General features: G+C 39.6%; 1 protein-coding gene across 2 annotated transcripts in view; it reads left to right on the top strand.

The window, feature by feature from the left end:
- LOC149066853 (uncharacterized) overlaps nucleotides 1-22,590 on the top strand; it is a 428,124-nt gene that overhangs the window by 153,753 nt on the left and 251,781 nt on the right. For both annotated transcript variants that reach the window (XM_089253243.1, XM_089253244.1), the window contains exon 4: nucleotides 10,329-10,419. In XM_089253243.1, coding sequence (XP_089109369.1) covers nucleotides 10,329-10,419 — 91 coding nt within the window. The remainder of the gene's footprint in view (nucleotides 1-10,328; nucleotides 10,420-22,590) is intronic.

Below are 22,590 nucleotides of genomic sequence, written 5' to 3'. Positions count from 1 at the left end.
AATAAACAACACGCTAAGTAAAACTCACGAGAACGAAGAAAAACACAAAGAAAGACACAAAATGGCGCACTGGCGTGTCGGTGAGCGGAGCGCGATAATAGCACGTCCGTTCCCAACGACGGCGAAGACGATTATGCAGTACGACAGCAGTACGTAACCGGCTTCATGAGGGAGGGCTCTATGCACGTACGCCAATGGTCTGCATTCCGTTGACCCCACGCCACCGTGCGGCCCGAAGAAGATGGGCTGCTGAACATCGAGATTGGGAGCAACATGATTGGAGCCAAGTGCTGTTTACAGACGAGTCCCGATTCAGTCTGGAGTGTGACACCCGACGTGTTCTGGTATGGAGGGACAGGGGCACTCGAAATAACCCCGCATTCGTTCGTGAAAGGTCACAATACAGACGAGCTGGTTGGATGGTATGGGGTGGAATCAGCATAGGCGGACGTACGGACCTGCATATCATTCGGAATGGCACTTTGACGGCCCGAAGGTATGCAGACGAGATACTGCGACCTCATGTCATCCCTTACGCTGGAGCCATTAGAGATTCCTTTGTTTTCCAGGATGATAATGCCCGACCGCATAGAGCTCGTCTGATGGAGAACATGCTTGAAGCTGAAACAATACAGCGTATGGAATGGCCAGCGTGCTCTCCTGACCTGAATCCAATCGAGCATTTGCTGCGCGACCAAGGCCGCCTGTTGCTGTCCGAGACTTGCAGATTGCACTTCTTGAGGAGTGGAACAGTATTCCCCAAAGTCTGATCGATAACCTCATCGCATCCATGGCAAACAGGTGTGCAGCAGTCTTAGCTGTTCGAGGAGACCACACGCCCTATTAAAACTCATGCATCATGTCTAAACAGTACTTTTTTTTATCGTTTACATGTAACCAAATTGTTGCCCTAAATCATCTTTTCATGTTTTTTTCCATATTTTCAAAGAATTAAAGCTTAATTCCAAATTTTTTTACGTCTTTTTTCTGTATTGCGCATTGATACGCGTGTACTATCCATTGTATGCCAATACGTGGCTGTCTCGCACGGTTTTCTTCACTTTTTTTGCTTGCTCCCCTAATTGTTTTAAGCAGTGTATAATAGTTTGTGCCGTTATAATGGTTTGAGACTTTTTTCAATCCTCCCAGTAATGAGAGCTTTTTGAATAGACGTCAGAATCATCATCAGCATCACTTTGAGGGTCAGGCAAAGGATCATCCCCATATACATCCGTGTTAAAATTGCCGATTTCACTGTATAAATGCGGAAATTTAGTGGAGTTTCCCGCCACATCAATAATTTTAAAAATTGTATTGAATTCTCGATTTTTGAGATATTGAGTTCGCTTTGAGATATATACGAAGCCCAGGAGATTAAATATGAAGTAATTAGCCGGACCTACTTTTGAGTTGGATATCCATGCAATAACATTGATTTCAACTTATTTACATCTATCTTCTCAAGCTCGAAAATGGAAAGGTGCCTGCATTGTATTTAAATATTCAACTGCACCAATTCATATAGTTTAAGACGTTTTAAAATTAATTATGGGCCTGTAAAGTACATCGAAGAAATTCCACAGCTTTAATTAACCATTTTTTGAAGCAGAAACAGGCAGATGGATAGATGACTTGACGTTCAGGGCGTCGGGGGGGGGGGGTATCGGAAGATGGAAATCCCTACCGCAACTTGAAAAAGGAAAAATATTTTTTTTCATTATTTTTAATTCATTTCTACGTTTCTTTAAATCTAGATTTGTTTCTTTCATGAGTAGTGCAGGAATTCGCCATATTGGTTAACTTAGACACGGTTTGTACGTCCCTCAAAGAAAGAGGGAGATATCACGTGATCCAAAAAGCCTCATTGAAGAAAACCCAGGCAGCGCCGGGTATTATAGCTAGTCGTATATAAAACAGGGTGGTTTTATTCACTATGCAGGGTGTCCTGTCCTGTAAGTGCTAATGCGGTCTTTATCTCGTGCATCGTTCGTCCTAGAGGTATGATTCCAGTGTTTAAAAAATTCTTAAAATGCGTTCAAAAATCACCCAGTATCAGATTTGAGAGTAAAATGCAGAAAAGTTCAAAATGTTGCATCCTTAATATTCAATGAGATGTGGATATTTAAAGTAAATAATTTGTAATTACGCATGCGGAGGAAATAGCTATTTCATTTCTTCATAATTTCGTTGCCAGATATATACAGGGTATCCTGTAAGTTCCAATGTTGCCTTTATCTCATCAACCGTTCATCGTAGAGGTATGGTTTCAATTTAAAAAATGCTTCAAATGCTGCCCAAGGCCGTATCGAGGTGGGAGGACCAGAGACCTCTCTGCCCCCTCCCCCCGAAATATGAGAAAATGACCGAAAAAAGGGGGAAAAAATGACGAAATCTATTGTTCTATCACTGTGGGCCCCCCCCCCCCGAACGAAATTTGTGGCTACGGGCCTGCGTCCTCTAACTTAGCATTATAAAGTAATTGTCGTGTCTCTTCTGAGGCTGTGACAAAAATAATTTCACGTTTCCAAGTGTTGGTTGAGGTATTTGAATTCAAAAAAATCGGAGAAGATTGGAAAGAAAGTTTAAAATGATCCAAATAACTTATATAGGGTGTCCTGTAAGGGCTAATGCGGTCTTTATTTCATCGACCGTCCGTCGTAGAAGTAGTTTCCATTTGCAAAATGCTCAAAAGGTGTTCAAAAATGGTCATTTTTGGTACCATTTTCTTATTTCAATGGTACCCTTTACCAGTTTTCAGAGTACAAAATACAAAGAAGAAGTCTCGATACAAAATACAATGCGTAACAAAATAAAATCTAAATTTTTATACGATCCCCCTGGCCTCTAATTTCCAATTCAGAAGTTGTTTCCCTGTCTTTTCTGAGTGGAAAAAAAAAGAGATATCCTATGTTTTTAACTGCAGTCTTCGCAGAGATATTCGAATGTCCGAGAAAAATTGACAAAAGGCAGAGTAAATCAGGGAAAGAAGCGTTGTCCGTTAGTTAACGCTGTTCTTTCCCAACTTTTCCCTGCTTTTCGAATTCAAATATCTAGCGAATATTGCACTTTGAAAAGTAACACTGTGTTTTGTCGGCCTCAGAAGAGACAGGAACTGCTTTCTAATTGGAAGTTAGACGACAAGGGGACCGTATAAAAATTTATATTTATTTTATTTTGGCTGCACACTTCATTTTCACACTCAAAACTGGTACACTGTGATTTCTGAAAAAATTTTAAGCATTTTTTAAATGGGTACCATTCCTTTATGACGAACAGTTGGCCGCACTAGGACTTATGGACACCCTGTATAATGTAACTTATATGAAATTTCCAGCTGAATCTCCTGAAAATTCAGGAAGATACACACGATATCGTGAGCAGTGATTTCTTTACTTGCTGAAAGCAGCTGGATGATTAAGGGATTTTCCACAAATTGGTATTTCGATTATTTTCTTTCATTTGACTGATGCCTTCAGTTTGTTCGTTTTTACAAAATACACGCATGCAATGCTTAATCACTTCTGTTGCATATCCTCAGACACTACGTCTTCCCCTAATTCGCATAATTCCGTGTTCTTATTCTCGAAATCTATATACAGGGTGTGTAGCGAACGAGAGGGTATGACATTTTACCAGTGAACCGTCGATATTAGAGGTATACTTCCGATTAGAAAAATTTCCCAAATAACGTGTGGTATTTAAATACGCCATTCATGTTTCAAGGTGTTGCATAGTTATTAAAATTTGATTTCCCATACAGTCCTCGTGTGCCCCCAAAACTCAATTAAAAAATTGTTGCCTTGTCTCTCCTGATGCCAAAAAAAAAGTTCAAATTTCGAAGTACAATATTCACTGAGGTAATCAAATTCGAAAAACGGAGGAAATTGGGGTAAAAACAGCTTAATCGGTGATAAAAGAAAGAGCTCTCGCCATTGGAATAGCGGGGGAAAAATTTAAATTTTATGGGAAATTTTAAATATGCAAAATATGTATAAAAATTTTCAAAACATGGTCTATCACGTAAAAACAGCAAAATATGCAAAAAAAATCATTTTTTTGAAAATATGCAAAGACATGAAAATTCCTAGCCCCAGTCATAACTATCATAATATAATTTTTAAGTCATGAAAGTGATCTGTATTGTAGATTTCAAAAATTTTGAATCCATATTCAGCCAATCTTTATAATCTCAGCCGACATACGTTTGGACAAATATGTTGACTACGTTCACCAGAAGGGTCTCAACAAACTTTTCTTCCTCCGCCGCATCCTTAAACACTCCACTCGGGATATCAGACTATTCTGTTACCAAACTTATATCTCTCCCCGTTCTTTCCTACGCCACTGAAATCCGGGACCCCTACACCCCCAGTAATATAGACAAACTCGAATCGATCCAAATTAAATCCAACCGATTTGCTCACGACTGCTGGTCATCTTTCGTTTCCGTATCCGAACTTCATCTTCTATCTCTCTCTACTCTTCGTCTCATTTCCCGATTAACACATTGTTATACAAAATTTTCCATGGTCAATTCAACATAGATACTTCTGTTATATCTGGTATCTTATACTTCTGGTATATCTGGTATCTTATACTTCTGGTATATCTGGTATCTTATACTTCTGGTATATCTGGTATCTTATACTTCTGGTATATCTGGTATCTTATACTTCTGTTATATCTGGTATCTTATACTTCTGGTATATCTGGTATCTTATACTTCTGGTATATCTGGTATCTTATACTTCTGGTATATCTGGTATCTTATACTTCTGGTATATCTGGTATCTTATATTTCTGGTATATCTGGTATCTTATACTTCTGGTATATCTGGTATCTTATACTTCTGGTATATCTGGTATCTTATACTTCTGTTATATCTGGTATCTTATATTTCTGGTATATCTGGTATCTTATACTTCTGGTATATCTGGTATCTTATACTTCTGGTATATCTGGTATCTTATACTTCTGTTATATCTGGTATCTTATACTTCTGGTATATCTGGTATCTTAGCCAAACCATCCTACATCTCGCGAAGACTCGACCATTCCCGTAAATTAAAACCTAGTTTTGCTTCCACTGACTGCTTTAAATACAGCTCCTTTTCTCATACCATTGGTGAATGGAACAAGCTCCCAAGCTCTATTGTCGAATCCCCCACTATCACTAGTTTTTGTCCAAAATCAAACTATCTATCATTTTCAATCGTGTTTTCTTGTATAGGCTTCAGGGCCAACAATATGTATAAATAAATAAATACTCACGGTAGAGGTTTTCGATATGCTGAATTGTCACTACCAAACAGGATAACTTGTACCAAGACCTCTGCGATCGTGTCCTCTTGAATGGCAATTTTTCTTTTTGAAGTCCTCAACAAACACGCATAATAGTACAAGAATGCCGGAAGAGCTTGCATCAACAACAAAAACTGCATTACTTCACTGATCCGTGCGTATAAATTTTTGATGAAGTATCTTAAGTTCCGTTGCTTCATGTCTTCCTTCTTCCGGTTGGGAATTTTTCCACAGCTAACAATGCTGTAATGCGTAACTTGATGGTTATCACTCCTAATAAAGTTCCCTGTATCGCAGGAGGAAGCTGTGCTTTTCTACGGCGGGGATTGGATATCGTAGAAATGTCTGAAATATCATGCACCAAATTTTCTGATATGACAGAAAGGATATGACGGAGTTCTTCCCAGGAGCACAGTTTCAACACACACACACGGCAAAATACTTTGTCTTCCTTCTTACATTGCCTGGCCAATCAAATTGCACTGCATCCTGAACCAGGGCTATATAATAAGAGCTGTTTCATGATGAGTAGCTGACGTCATTGCTCAAACAGAACAGGGGCCGTTCAAGTATTACGTCATCATCGATGGGGGGGGTTCCGATTTGCTGACTTTTGATGGGGAGGGGGGGGTTTGGATAATGCTTACGTCACCAACCACACTTTATGAAAATATTAGTTAGGATTCAGAGGGGCAGAGCTGATGACGAAATTTTGCTGACGGGGGGGGGGTGTCAGCGTTTTGCTGATTTCTGCTGACAAGGGGGGGGGTCAAAAATGGCTAAAAATTTGCTTACGTAATACTTGAACGGCCCCACAGAGCCGCCCAATTCACTACACTTTCTTTCTTTTAAACCGAGCACAAAACCGGTCTATCGCCATGGGCTATTTACTACCGATTGAGTTTCTGCCGCAAGTGTGAGTGCGTGTACAGGGTGTCCCGTAAATGCTAGTGCAGCTTTTACCTCATCAATCGTCCGTCGTAGAGGTACAGTTTCAATTTAAAAAATACTCAGAAAGTATTCAAAAATTACCCTGCTCTAGTTTTCAGAGTGAAAATACAGTGTTTCACCAAATAAATAATCTAAATTTTTGTTCTTGCCCTCTAACTTCCAATTAGAAAGTTGTTGCCGTCTCTCCTGAGGTCAACAAAAAAAATTTTCCAAGTGCGAATTCAAAAATATCGGAGAAAATTGGGAGAAAATAGCATAAATGAGGGAAAGAAGCGTTGTCCGTTAGTTTTTACTGTTCTTTTATGATTTTTCTCCGATTTTTTTAATTCTAATATTTCAGCAAATATTGCACTTAGAAACATAGATTTTTTTCTGTTGGCCTCGAGAGATATACAGGGCAACAACTTCCTAATTGGAAGAAGACATGGGGTCCGTATAAAATTTGGATTTTTCATTTTGTGATACTCTATTTTCACTTTGAAAACTGGTACAGTAATAATTTCTTGAACGCCTGTTCAGCAATTTTTTAATTGGAATCGCGCCTCTACGACAGACGGTGATAAAGGCCGCATTAGCACTTACAGAACTCCCTATATAGTGTAAGTGAATGTTTAGCGCTGCCATCTATAATTCAAATTTTGAGTGAAGTGCAATGATTGAATATTTGTAGACTGTTGTAGGCCTGTTGCTCTCTGGGGGCGACACTTTTCAACGGGGAGATCGGCTCGAACTCGCGCCTCGAATTTTGTGATGCTTATATTGATTATAATTTTGTTTTTATTTCAATTAGGGGTAGCTTTTATACAGAAGCCTTAGACTTCGTTATTACCAATACAACTACATCATATAAACATAGGATGCAAATATAAAAAAAAAATCCTTGTATAAAATGTTTCAAGTTATCATTTTGAATGCTAATATCAAAAGATATTATTGCTTGCCAACTATTTCTTGGATTTAATCCAGTTTTAGCTTATAGATTTTTATAAATAGATTATGGGAAATACCACACGCGCGTATACCTTTGACACTAAAACAACACCATGAACGAGAGATCGCTCACTTGAGAAACAGGATAATAAACAACTAAAATTTCAAAAATCCGTATGTGCTGATGTCATCTGCAAAAAAATGCTTTGAGCAGTGACGTCACGCAGAAGCTCCAAGGCCACGCCCACTGAGCCAAGGCTGCAAGCGCGAGTTCAAAGAGATGAAACAGCCTTTACTTTATAGCCCTGATTCCCAATCGGTGCAAATTTCACCAAGACGACGCAAGAACTGTTGCTATATGATAGGTTTAAGATTGTTACTTGAATTTTCGTCATATATCGTTTGTAGTGTAACTGATGAATTCGTATTATAATGAGTGACAAGAATATTCATTCTTGTCGGGCAATTATTGCGTGTTCAAGACTGCTTACCGACAGACTTTTCGTCGGTGGACATTCGTTACTGTGGTAGACATCATCGTTGCAGATGACGATAAGCAATACCAGGAGGCGAAGCGATGTCCTCGGATGACCATGATCTCTCACTTGCTCCATGTCACAACGACAATACAGATTCCACCGCTTCTTCAGCCGAAGCGTCAGTAGATATCTACGTCCGAGGAGGTTGTTCCGTCGCTTTGCTTATCGTGTCACCTGCACCGATGATGTCCGCGGCAGTGGCAGGACCGTCTTAAGATCATCGTGGGCCCCCGGGCCAACTGACTTTTCTGAGGCCCTACATGACAAATTTTCGGAAATTTCAACCGGTTCTAATTTCTTCGAGGACCCCCCTTCCCTTGAGGCCCCCGGGCCGTGCCCGGGTGGGCCCATGCATTAAGACGACACTGGGCAGTGTTGGATGAATCATCTGCAAATGCCTTGAACATGGTATAACAGCTTTCTCATCCTAATCAGAACTTGACTCGTCACTCTCTCTCTCAACGAAGTGGCCGGCAGCAGGTGGTCAAAAACCTGGACCATCCCATAATGGTATAACGGCCTCAAAAGCTATGGATACTCTTGCAAACGTAGGGTTACCATACGGCCTCCTTTTTGATGACATTTCAAGCATCCCTTTGTCCTCCTTTTTATCTTTCGACAATTTTTTTTTTTTTTTGGGGCGGGGAGGACTTTTTTTTTTCACTCTTAAACATTACATCCCTTTACTGATGTGCAAGAGTATCTATCACTCATTTTTCAAACTTTTTGACCAATCACCATCGAAATTCCCAGAATACAAGAACCCAAGTTGCCTTCAAAAGCAGGGTAGATGCTGATTAATCCCAGCACAGCTTGTTCCAGGATAATATGAAAAAGACAGTTCGGAAAACAGCTCTGGAAGAAGGAAACCGCAAGATCCATTTCGAGAATACCATTGTTTGCTAACCAACATCAAATGCCATGTACTGAAGAGGGGAGGGAGAGGTGTTTCCTCTTCCAGCCGTAAGTAAAGAAAATGGATGCAAACAACACTCAATGCTCATTCCCATAGCAAAAAAGCAATGCACCCGATAGGAAAACAAAATCTTCTGAGGGTAGAGTTTAGACTATGAAAGCTTTCAGAAACACCAATAAATGTAATAAAGGACAAGTTCCTTGACAAAGGTGGAAACAATTCATCTAAAGCGAAGGGAGACTCGTTGGTATTTTTTTCTCTTTTTTTGGCGATTTTATTTTTGTATGGGAAAAATTATAGCGTTGGTTCGTTTTTGGTGGTCGGTATAGAGCGTCCTCCTTTCTCAGTTTTCAAGTATAGTAACCCTATATAAACTCCGACAGTGAAAGGTCTTTCTTTTTCTGCACGGAAACAGCCAGTCTTTTCTACTTATAGTGTGTGTGTAAACAATAGTATTGTTACGAACTATGAACAATAGATGGCGCAATCCTTTATCACAACCTTCTGTTGGCAACGAGAATTAATACCGGTTTCGGTTTATTGGAGGAAGATGCTTTTGGTGAGAACATTCCAGAAAGTCCCTCCCCTCCAGACATTGGTTCAACCCCCCCTCCGTACGGTGGCGCCGCCGAATAGGAAACTGTAAAATAGGATTTTGTGGAAGTTTCTCTGAGGTTATAAATAGTGCGGCGCTCACAAGATGGCAGGCTCAGAGAGGCTCAAGGAGATTTTAGAGAGATTCGTTGAGCAGTCAGTTGTGTTTAAACTTCGCGAGAAAGTTGTTAGCTCTCTGATTAGCCTGTAAATACGTGTAAATTGCTGTTCTGTAAATAAATCTCTGTTTGTCCGTCAAACCGCTTCTTGTTTTGCAATCCCGAAGTCTTGTGGAAAATTATCCGCAACAGTATAAATGATTTGCCATTTATGTGTGTATATGTTTTGAGACATTTTCTTCAAATTAATCAAGCTGTTTTGACTATGAAAGCTTTCAGAGACGGGGTCATTCGAGTATTACGTCAGCATCGATAGGGGAGGAGGGGTTCCCGATTTGATTTGATGACAGGGAGGGGGGAAGGTTTGAATGATGCTTACGTCATCAACCACCCTTTATAAAAAATATGAAATATTTTGAACGGAATCTTACTCAGTGCGTCAAAAACTAGAAAAACATTTCGCTAGTTTGTGGGTACCTAAACCAACATTTCCCCCTATTGATAAGTCCTCTGCAGAGCCACTTTACTAATCCCCAAATATCCCGCTGATCTTTGAAGGGAGCTGAAAATGTGTCCGGGCCGCTTAAGTGCTCTGGAACTACGTCACTTATCACTAAAGTGATTCGTAATTATGCCGCGGATCACTTAAGTTATCTGGCAATGTGGTACAGGTAACTTGAGTGATGTAGGACTGCACTGGGGGAGGTTCAATTCCCCCCCCCCCCATCCCGGGTACGTCTCTGATCCGACCAATATGCGTTAGGAGGTAGGGGCAGAACTGACGAAATTTTGCCGACCAGAGTGGGGGGGGGGGGGAGTCAGAGTTTTGCTGACAAGAGGGGTGAGGAAGGGAGTCAATGACTAAAAATTTGCTGACGTATGTAAAGTGCTTGAACGGTAGTTTGTTTTTTTCAGAAATATGAATAAATTATTGATCTTGCTTATTTTAATAATGATCTATATCACGTTCTCTGTAGGAAGTTGTTATGCATGGAGAAAGAAGATTACAAATCTTTCTTCGATTGGGTTGATCCCATTTGTTCGCTCAGCAGGATGGTCACTATAAAGGTATGCTTTTGTTTGAATTTTTGGTGTGAATCGAAGTCTTCAAAGCTCGCTCTTCGCTTCAAGTGTAGATGTGTGCGTTGACTGTACAATAAGTAAATATTTTTTACAGGGCGTTGTATTTTTAGCCGTTCTGGCAATTTTTATAGAAGTTCTACCCCCCCCCCCCTCCCCTTTTTTCCGACCAATTATAGTTGAGTTTAGTCACTGAAATCGTGGGGGGGGAGATAACTTTTCAATTGGCTGACCATATTTCCTGTATAGAAATACGGGGAATTGGGATTCCATATGCGGGGAAAAATACGAGACATCGCCAAAAGTAAACAAAGTTGCTAAATATTGCTGAAATTGTAACGAAAAAATTTACAATGGCGGAAATGAAGCTTTGCTGCAAATTACAGTGGATTAAAATGAATTCCACGGAATAAAACGCTCACCGATACGCATATTTTAGATCTTTGATTATCATAGTATCATAAATGTCTCGTGTCCTGCCCCTACAGGCATACACGCTGATTATCACAGTATAACTTATGGGGTGAAAAATAATTTTAGTGACTTCAATAAAGAATAAAAAATTCTAGTAGGCTTCGAGTAAAAAACGGGAAAACCGGAACGCCAGAAAAACAAAAAATCTGGCTTGTCCCGGTGACGTACGGTCACCTTACTTTTCATCCGTTTTGTGATAATTATGACCAGGCTGACCATACTACTCGTATCTTTGTGTATTTCGACCGTCTCTACTGTTTTAAATAAAAATGTCCTATGTGTCAGTGAAGTAATTATTTAATTTCTCTACATCCTTGATAAGTGTCGCAGGCTCACTTGATAATTCATTTCTAACTGGATGGAAAATTATTCGATTTTGTGTGTGTGTGTTGTAATTGATATTATAGTAATATCCATTTGGATTCACAATAAAAATTGCACCTTCATCAAGGAATATGCTGGAAATTACGACCTTGAATACGGGATATCACTAATTTGCAGCCCAAAAATGCAATTTACGACAAATTTGCTAATTACTGGTTGCTACTAATCGCAGTAAACAAAAATTTTACAGAAACCCCCCCCCCCCATTCGAATTGCCTAATTACTGTAAAATACGGGGCATCGCCAATTGTCTTTAAAAACTTTGCCATAAGTTAGCAAAAATCTTCAATTGCAGTAAAAATTGCTGAAAAATTGGGGGAAACCAGTTTAACTTGACAATGTGAGATGATATTATTTGTATTGATATCCAAAATTATCATAAACTATAAAAACGCTCTTTACTAACGACTTTAGTGAACATTATAAATGTAAACATCATTGGAAGAACGGGACAAATGTATAAAAAGAAATTCAAAACCACTAAAAACACAGAAGTGTCCCGGACGCAAGTGGCCCGTAGGATTGTTTCAGACACTATACTAGTCCTTTGGTTCAGAAAGGTTGATGTAGATAATTTCTATCAATTAAAAATTATATATTATGATAATTATGGAATAATTTTATACGTATTCGTCTCGATATTTGCTATGTAAAACGTTTTTAGCTGAAGAGCCAAAAAAACTGATACAGGCATGCGTATGCAAATAAAGAGATATGGAACCAATCAGAGTACGGCGCTGCGGTCGGTAACGCCTATATAACACAACAAGTGTCTGGCATTGTTGCTAGATCGGTTACTGCTGCTACAATGGCAGGTTATCGAGATTTAAGTGAGTTTGAACGTGGTGTTATAGTCGGCGCACGAGAGATGGGACATATCATCTCCGAGGTAGCGATGAAATTTGGATTTTCACGTACGACCATTTCACGAGTGTACCGTGAATATCGGGAATCCGGTAAAAAATTAAATCTACGACATCGCTGCGGCCGGAAAAAGATCATGCAAGAACGGGACTGACGAGAATCATTAAACGTGACAGACGTGCAACCCTTCCGCAAATTGCTGCAGATTTCAATGCTGGGCCATCAACAAGTGTCAGCGTGCGAACCATTCAACGAAACATCATCGATATGGGCTTTCGGAGCCGAAGGCCCACTCGTGCACCCTTGATGATTGCACGACACAAAGCTTTACGCCTCGCCTGGGCCCGACAACACCGACATTGGACTGTTGAGGACTGGAAACACGTTGCCTGGTCTGACGAGTCTCGGTTCCAATTGCTTCGAGCTGATGGACGGGTATGGAGACAACCTCATGAATCCATGGACCCTACATGTCAACAGGGGACTGTTCAAGCTGGTGGAGGCTCTGTGATGGTATGGGGCGTGTGCAGGGGGTGATATGGGACCCCTGATACGTCTAGATACGACTCTGACAGGTGACAGGTACGTAAGTATCCTGTCTGATCACCTGCACCCATTCATGTTAATTGTACATTCCGACGGACTTGGACAATTTCAGCAGGACAATGCGACACCCACACGTCCAGAATTGCTACGAAGTGGACATTTATGGACAGCCCTGCAGGATTCATGGTGTCAATTACCTCCAGCACTACTTCAGACATTAGTCGAGTCCATGCCACGTCGTGTTGCGGGCTCGCGGGGGCCCTACACGATATTAGGCAGGTGTACCAGTTTTTTTTGGCTCTTCAGCTTAAGAATAATACGGGAAGATAATTACGTCAGAGTAAATGTGAAATAAAATGACTTACGTACTGGAACACCTATCAATAGGGTTCCCAGATTCGAAAACTGAGAAAGGAGGACACCTGTGCCCAACCTTACTGACGTTACTTATCCAAATTTTCACAACAGATGGCGCCACTATTCTGACGAATAAAACCTTGCTACAACAATAATTTTCTCTGGCTCTAAAACAGAACTGCTAAAAAAAGCAGAAACAGAAAAAATTCTGAGAATTTCGATGACTTATGGTGAATGCGTGGGGTGGGGGGAGGACACTCATATCAATGCAAAAAATATGTGTTTCGAAGCGGAATTTTTTTTTCCCCTAGAAAAACGAAGCATTTTTCCGGAAACCTGAAAGGGAGGACAAAAGGGAAAATTTTCCGCAACGTAGGAGTACGCTTCAAATAACATCAGAAAGCACGTTTGTTAATCCTACTTTGAGAACATAAATTCGCTACAGTTCCCACACTAGGGTTACTCAGTGGCGGATTACCGCACAGGCGCATGAGGCGCGCGCCTGGGGCCTCGGCAGAGCGGGGGGCCTCCAAATAGTTGTGTGCTTCATCCTACATATGAATTTACATGCGCATCAACAAATCTCTTGAACTAAGTACAGTATCTGCTCTCCCTTTTTTTTTCAACCGCAATTTTTTTTTATTTTTTATTTTTGTTATTTTTTGTATACTGTACGTATGAGTTATGGAAGAAAAACGGGAACTGAAAGAAAAGAACAATTTACAAGACGCAGCTCTCAAGGGCCAGTTCTTCCCCGACAAAGAAAGAAGAGACATTGTAAAGCGATCATTCAGGGAGGGTCATTTTCAAACAGTATTTCCCTAAGGGCACAAGCAGGAGGAGGGATGAGAACAGCAGGTCCTAATGTCTGTCCGAAATGAAAATTGTAGTGAAGGCATAAACAGATGTCTCATTCCACAGTATTAAATGCTTTCATGGGCGCCGATAATACGACAGCTTTGGTGTAAGCTTTTGTATACAGTATAATGGATGGCAAGATGGCTATCGGCAAGCGGCGACATCGACAGGAAGAGACAGTCGTACTAATTAAAATGAATGTAGTAGAGCTCTTATTGTGATTTTGTCTCCCACTTGTTTGAATGAAATACTATAAGCTGGTTCAAACAACATATACATTTGCAATCTATGACTGGAACCATACGACCATATGACAAAAGAAAAGTGGGGTTTGAAATGAATGCTGAATGACATGCATTCTGAATCACGTGATTTTTCTGTTGCTCTTTTAACACTCCCTCCCCGGCTGAAAAAAATCAAGGGGGTTTCTTTTCCTTCTTTCTAAAAAAAAGAGCTACATTTTTGAATTGGTCAAGGAGGCTTGGGTAGACAACATCTTTGTGTCAGACCGAAAAGTGTTTATTGTTAATGTAATTGTAATGAAAAAAATTTTCATGCCGATCCTCAAGATTTCCTTTAGGATTTAGATTGCAGAATCTCCAAAAATAACGGTAAGCAAAACTAAAAATATATAAATTATCTGATAAATTTTTATTTGAGCATTTCAATTCAACTACAGTAGTCTCTCGAGAATTCGGTCGTGCTCTAATCCAGCACGTCCAGTAGTCCAGGATATTTAGGTGGTGTGGTGTCACTTTTCTCCTGATGCCCTAACCCCCTTAACACGTTCTAATATTTCTTAATTGCTGATCAAGTCCTGACTATGTCTTTGCACGAAATTTCATATATTATTTCAATGGGTTTCTTCAAAGTTAATCCAGCAATTTTGGTAAAATCTGGCACACCGTGGTGTAATACGTACCGGATTAGCGAGAGTCTACTGCAGGGGTCTTCAACCTTTGAGGCATAGCAGGCCATATTGAAACATTTTATAAAGTACGCGGGCCACAATGTTATACAGTGGCATTTTTCGTTATTAAACGAAACGGGGGGGGGGCATAATATAGAAGCTTTTTATTCACTCTGAATACAAATAATGCAAAGGCAAAGGCCACAACAGGCAGAGTGCCCAACGAGGTGGCTGAAAGAGAAAATAATAATAATCAATATAATAATAGTAAAAATAAAATAGAATAAACAAATAAAAATAATAATTTCTAAAAAATTTTTTTTAAATAATTTCTTTCATTGACAATAATTTTAATTCATTCTGAAATAATTTCTTCCATTAAAAATATAATTCTTATATTTACTCCGATATAATTTCTTCCCTCTATTCCCTCTATTGAAGAAATGTTTTTCTATTAAATATTATCAGTATCTTTATATCAAATCAAATATATTATATTTGAGATATTATCAAATCTTTATTAATCAGTAATATTAAATTATTAAAACTATGACGGATCTCCATTTTTGCCGTGTGGCTGAAGGAAGGCACCAGGACGGACATCTTAGATTACTAAAAATATGATGCAGAATTTTACTGTGATTTTTTTTTTTTTAATGGGAGTGTGATTATTTTTCATCTAGTACCAGAGAATATCATTATATTTCCTTATCTTATTTTTGTGTTTATGGTTTTGGTGATGCAAAAATAAAAAAAAAGTTATGATTTTTCATAATATTGTTCATTTTAGTGAACCATCTCGGTCTTATTAGGGCCAAAAGGGTGCAGTGGTGGATAAACGCAAATTTGTGGGTGGGGGCGGTGGTTGTGACCATGTGTTCAATTTTTCAGGACGGTTCTGATTTCTTTTGGAAAAAATTCTGAATTTTCCCCTTTTTTTAAGCAAATTTATTTTCTTGGTTTGTTATTCAGTCAAAAACGTAGAAAACATTTTTCTTTCCATTTAATTTTTCTGATCTCGGGGGGGGGGGGGGGACAGCCCCTACCTTTAATCCGTCCCTGATAGGGGGGCCTCCAGATCAGGTTGCGCCTGGGGCCTCCCAAAATCATGATCCGCCACTGGGGTTACTACATTCGAAAACTGAGAAAGGACAACGTCTGCACGCGCACCCCTGATGACGTAATTTTCCGTAATCTGTACAACAGATGGCGACACTTTCTGCCAAAAAAACCCACTACGAAAATACTTTTCCCCAACTAAAATAAAACCGCTTGTACTAAAACTCACAAAATATGCATTTGAAAATTAAATACCCCTCAAAGAAGCAAACACTTTTTTAAAATGTATATTTTCAATTTCTCCATGCATATCCATTAAGGGGTCATTCAATTATTACGTCGGCATAGATTTGGGGGGGGGGTTCAATAATGCTTACGTCATCAACCACCCTTTATAAAAATATGAGATATTCTGAATGGCATCTTACTGGGTGTAAAAACCAAAAACTATAAAAATCTTACTCTAGTTTGTGGGCACCTGAACTAACATTTTTCCTATCGATAAGTCCTCTATAGAACCACTTTAGTGATCTCTAAGTGTCCCGCTGATCCTTCAAGTGAGCTAGAAATGTGTCCGGGCCGCTCAAGTGTTCTAGAAATGTGTAGCGGGTCGCTTAAAGTGCTGTGAAACTGTGTCACGTGTCACTCAAATGATCTGTAACTATGCCGTTGATCACTTAAATAATCTGGGAATGCCCCGCGGGTAACTTGAGTGATGCAGAACTGCACTGTGTGCCGCTTAAATGCTCCAAAACTGTGCCACATTGCACATAAGAGATCTCTAAATGTGCCACAGACAACTTAAGTGTTCTGGAACTGTGCAGTGGGTCATTCAAGTGATCTGTAGATGGATCACTTAAGTGATCTGTAAATGTGCCGCTTAGTTCATTTTCACCAAAATTAGGTTTCAGGTGACGGACCACATCAGAGAGACTTCCCCGAGGGCCACAAGTTTGGCATTTATGCCTTAGAGCGTGATTTAGAAGCTACGGGTATAACATAGGATCCTATTGGTGAGATTGCGTTGGGGGGGGGGGCGATGGGAGACAAACATTTCTGAAGAAGGGGGGCGATGGGCCAAAAAAGGTTGGGAAACTGGCTTAGAGCGTGAGTCGCAATGAATTTCTTAAAGAAAAAATTTTGTGTTCTTAGCCTTCAAATAACATTGAAGTTAACAGAAATTGATTATAATGACATATTTGTATTTAATGTTATCCTGGGGCAGTAGCACGACGACATAGAATGACGTAGAGATATCGATACCGTTCGACGTAGAAATGGCACACATTTGTCGACGTAACTCGACATAGAGAAATTTGGATTATTTCAAAAGAGACTAATTATCATACAAGATATTCTCCTTCGAAACCAAATGCTGTAAAAATGAGAGTAAAACTATTTTAGAGGGAAAAAAAAGATATTTTGGGGTTCATTGTGTGAATACATTTTTACTATATCGTTCCATATCGGACACTTAAAAATTTCCGACCTCTTTCCGACGTTCGATATTCATTCGACGCTTCAACGTCGGACCGGTATCGGTTCGATATTCATTCGACGCTTCAACGTCGGACCGGTATCGGTTCGATATCCCAACGATATTATCGTTATGCTACTGGAGGCGGGCATGGTTAGAATAGCATCTGCTTTGCTCGGAGGCATTTTGGATTCGTCTGGGAACTTCGAAGACGTTTGTCAAAGCATTTAAAACTACGTGGGGAAAAAGACGCGCTAACACTCTTACCAATGAAGAGATACATGTTTCAGATTGGAAAAAAAAAATCCTTCTGAAAAAAATAATGATTCTGGAAACCTTAAAAAAGGAGGACAAAAAGTCGAAGTTCCCGAAACGTAGGAGGACGGTTGGTAACCAGGCCCGTAATTTGGGGATGGGGGGGGGGCCTTGGCTTTTGAAAATACACTACAAATGGTATGTATATATATGCGTACCTTTAGTACTTGTTCTTTGCCCCCCCCCCCCGGAAAAATGAAATGACGGCCCTGTTGGTAACCCTACCTATGAACGTTGAAAAGTTTTATATATGTGAGGAAAGTGCTGCCATCTATTGAACAAACAAAATTTTATTCTTGGAAGAGATTTGCTTCATTTCATTTCTGAATTGCTTTCATTTTCTTTCACCAAATTCAAACTAAAAGAATATAAAATAAAAATAAAAACTTCAAAAAATGAAATGTGATATACTTGAAGTTTTAATCAGTTGTCACTCAACTTAATTTACTTCAATAAATATTATCAAATTGAAATATTGAAGGTTGGTATTTCACTTTGCTAACGTAACAACAATAAAACAGATACCGTGTTGTTGGTCAAAAGTTTGTTCTGAAATGTTCCTCTTTCTTTTAATATTAAGTTCAATATGGGCATTTTACTTCGGGGCCATTCAAGTATTACGTCAGCATCGATTGGGGAGGGGGGGGGGGTTGGTTCCGATTTGATGACAACTGGGGGGGGGGGGTTTGATAATGCTTACGTCATCAACCACCCTTTATGAAAATATGAAATATTCTTAATGGCATCTTACTCGGTGCCCCAAAAACGAGAAAAACCTTTCGATAGTTTGTGCGCACTTGAAGTAACATCCCCGCCCCCATTGATAAGTGCCCTATAGAACGACTTTAGTGTTCCCCAAATGTTTCGCGGATCCAAGCGATCTGGAAATGTGTCCGTGCCGCTTACGTGCTCTGGAACTGTTCCACGCATCACTCAAGTGATCCGTAATTATATGCCGTGGATCACTTAAATAATCTGAGAATGATGTGGCGCGGGTAACTTGAGTGATGTAGAACCGCACCGGGGGCCACTTAAGTGCTCTAAAACTACGTCACATGTCACTCAAGGGATCTCTAAATGTGTCATGAATCGCTTAAGTGTTCTGGAACTGATGTCCCGGGTCATCTAAGTGATATCTAAAAATGTTCCACGGGCCGCTTAAACGCTCTGCAATTGTACCACGGGACACTAAAGTGATCTGTAAATGTGCTGCTTAGTTCATTTTTACAAAATTAGGTTTAAGGATGAAATTTAATTAACATTTAAATTTCATCTTCATAGAAATGTGTGAAACATTAATATCAGCTAACATAACGTTTGTAAAGCTAACAATTCAAGGTTTAGGGACTTCTTGGAGAATTACGCCGGACATTGCATACTCAACGAATCAACGCTTCGAAAACATTCCGTGAGTGATCGTTGATTGAAATGATGGACAAGGTTGATTGAAATGATGGACAAGGTTGATTGAAATGATGGACAAGGTTGATTGAAATGATGGACAAGGTTGATTGAAATGATGGACAAGGTTGATTGAAATGATGGACAAGGTTGATTGAAATGATGGACAAGGTTGATTGAAATGATGGACAAAGTAAGATCTACCATATCAGACAATGTTTCAATAGATGAAACAACTGATGCGGAAGCCCTCTCTGTGTCTAATGTCGTCATAGGAATTCCGAGATTGTAAGATATCTCAGAATAAATTCTGAGATTGTAGAGAAACTTAATCTTTCCACTATCGTTGACCATCTTTCCAATGTGAAGTGGTTTTTCTGAAATCTCGATATCGCATAGAAGCTCCTACATTAGCTCTGCCTCCAAAGGCCGTTATTACGCGATGGAGAAAACATGGCTAAATGCTTGCATATTCTGCAGTGGAAATTTTCAAATAGTCAAATCCATACTAAATATTCAATATTATAAATATTGAATTATTCCAATAATTCAATGAGGAAGTGCTGCATGCATTAAAATTTCACAAACTTTGTTTTGCCAAGGGAATATTGACGAACAGTTGGAGTAGATAAGATCAAACTTCAGTATTTTGGTTTCCACTATCCAGTAGAAGTTCTTAAGCGTGCCGAAGACGGGGTAGGCCAATCTGTTCTAGCGAAATTCGGCAAAGTCGTCGAAAAAAACAGTGCACCAAGTATCCTCAGAAAAGGTTCTGCTGTCTTGACGGGAGAGACCGAAAATTTCGAGACTAAATAAGAACTACCCAGTGCCGTTTTAAGGCATGGGCCCACCTGGGCACGGCCCGGGTAGCCTCAAGCGAAGGGGCCTCACAAAAATGAGATCTGGTTGAAATTTTCGAGAATTTGTTCGGTAGGGCCTCAGAAAAGTTAATTGGCCCGGGGGCCATGATACTCATAAGACGGCCCTTGAACTACCTATGCGACAATAAGTTTTTTTTTCTTCCAAATATGCCTTTATAACATCTAAACATTTAAAAAGGTGAAAAGTTGTAATATACATATTATTTTTTATTCAATAAGTGGATAAATACATTTTCGCCTTAAATATTTGCATATTTACGCCTTTCAGATTACATGCCCCCCATGCAAAAACCACAATTTTTTTTTTATTAGGGAAATTGTATTGTTAAGTTTTGATGAAATGTAATGTTGAGAAGGTTGGGAAAATAGAATAATAATAAATAGAAAAATCTTTGTTGTTCTCGAAAAATTTTCCTTAAACTTTTGAACATAACTAATTTTCAAGAACTTCGAATTGTTATTCTGATGCATTTTTTGTCATTTATAGGAATTTCTTTCCGAATTTTTAGGGCATTTTTTAGGTCATATACACCCGGGCCTTGATTATCACTCACCTTCCCCAAGCAATCATGCATCGTGCCTTCCTATTGTTTTACTCTTGATGAATAATATGCGGAAGAACCTTGGTTAATTGCAACCCTCATTCCTTCAGAACTGAATGTTAACTGATGGCAATCTGGTTCAGCAAAATTTTCCTCAAAAAAATTTCCCTTTTGACTAAATTTTTCCCACGCATTCCGAAAAATATGTCACCATCTACCGGGAAAAATGCATAGTCAAGTATTTTATAATAGAAAAGTATAGGCACTGCATCAATTTTTTTTCCCAAAAATTCTTTTCTTTGATAAACTTTCAAAATTTCCCACAAATGCTAAGAAATTTCCCACTTGTACAAATTTTGGCCAATTTTTCCCATGAATGTGGGAAAGTCCCCACGCGTTAGCATCACTTCTTCCATCCCACATTTCGAGAACTGTGCTGCCATCTACTGAGAAAAAATACGTAATGAAGTAGTTTTTACTTTAGAAAAGTATTGCAGTGCATTTATTTTTTTCAAAAAATTCTTTTGTTTGTTGAGCTCTCAAAATTTCCCGCAAATGACAAAAAATCTCCCTTCGTGGGTAAATAATACCACGAATAAGGCCACGAATAATAGTCATAAGGTATTTGGTGTTTAGTGTCGCCATCTAGTGGACCAGAAGTACATTGAATGGAAATAATAGATACATTCCCAAGAAGATTCCGCCTTTTTATGCTAATGGACTTTTAACCGATTTGACCAGTTCTTTTTACATACACTACACGTTCATGCAAACACATACCTATCTACAAACATGGACACATTTTCTTCTTCACGTGCCTTCTTGGCCAGTTTTTATGCCGGCAGTTGGCCCCTCACGGGCTGGGAATCTGCTCAAAATTTAATTCTGGTCTGGTCATGATTTCCAACGTGGGCGATATAACACAGGATCCTATGAGTTAGATTGCGTTGGAGGGGGTGATGGGACAAAAAAGGGTGAGAAACTATGTAGCAGACTATAAAGCAGTTAATGGAAATACAGTGAAATTCCTCTAAGGGGCCGTTCAAGAATTACGTAAGCAAATTTTTAGCCATTTTTGACCCCCCCCCCTCCCCCCGTCAGCAAAATTTCATTAGCTCTGAATCATCGGAAGAAAATACCTTTATATGTTATTATAATCAATTTCTATTAATTTCAATGTTATTTGAAGGCTAAGAACTCAAAATTTATCTTTAATAAATTCATTGCGACCCACCCTCTAAGCCATACAATGATAAATCGCGTAAAGGCCCTTGGGCCGCGGACCAAATATGGCCCTGTGGGTTATCTGATGCAGCCCTCCTCAAACCTAATTTTGTAAAAATGAACTAGCGGCACTTTTTACAGATCGCTTAAGTGTCCCGTGGTACAATTCCAGAACATTTAAGCTGCCCGTGGCGCATTTTCAGATCACTTAAATGACCTGGGACACAGTTCCAGAACGCTTAAGCGCTCCGTGACACATTTAGAGATCTCTTGAGTGACATGTGACGTAGTTTTAGAGCACTTAAGTGGCCCCCAGTGCGGTTCTACATCACTCAAGTTACCCACGGCACATCATTCTCAGATTATTTAAGTGGTGGCCCGTTTGTCTAGGGGCATGATTCTCGCTTTAACTCCACGCTGAGCCAAGAAAAAGATTATTTAAGTGATACGCGGCATATAAGGAACTGTGCCACGAATCACGAAAGTGATGCGTGGCACAGTTCCAGAGCACTTGGATCCACGAAACATTTAGAGATCACTAAAGTGGTTGTGTAGGGCACTTATCAATAGCACTTTTCAGTTATTTTTTTTCTAACTATGATTGAATTGTAATGATTGAATAATTGTATTGTTGTAGGCCTGTTGCAATCTGTGGCGAGACTTTTTAACGGGGAGATGGGCTCGCATTCGCGCCTCCAAGTTGGGAACCGGACAGGTTGGGGACTGACCGCATACAGAGGTGACCGTGGAACGGGGGGTGACTTTTGTATTATGTCTATGGAACCTATTGTCCATTCCGAGGAAAAGTGGATGTATGGGGTGGCCGACTAGGGCAGTGGTTCTCAATCATTTCAAGCCCGCGGCCCG

The sequence above is a fragment of the Pholcus phalangioides genome, unplaced genomic scaffold (assembly GCF_987345545.1).
Source record: "Pholcus phalangioides strain wild (caught in Gottingen) unplaced genomic scaffold, Ppha-v1.0 ptg000032l_1, whole genome shotgun sequence".
NCBI classification, from domain to species: Eukaryota; Metazoa; Arthropoda; class Arachnida; order Araneae; family Pholcidae; genus Pholcus; species Pholcus phalangioides.
This window is presented reverse-complemented; position numbering and strand designations above follow the sequence as displayed.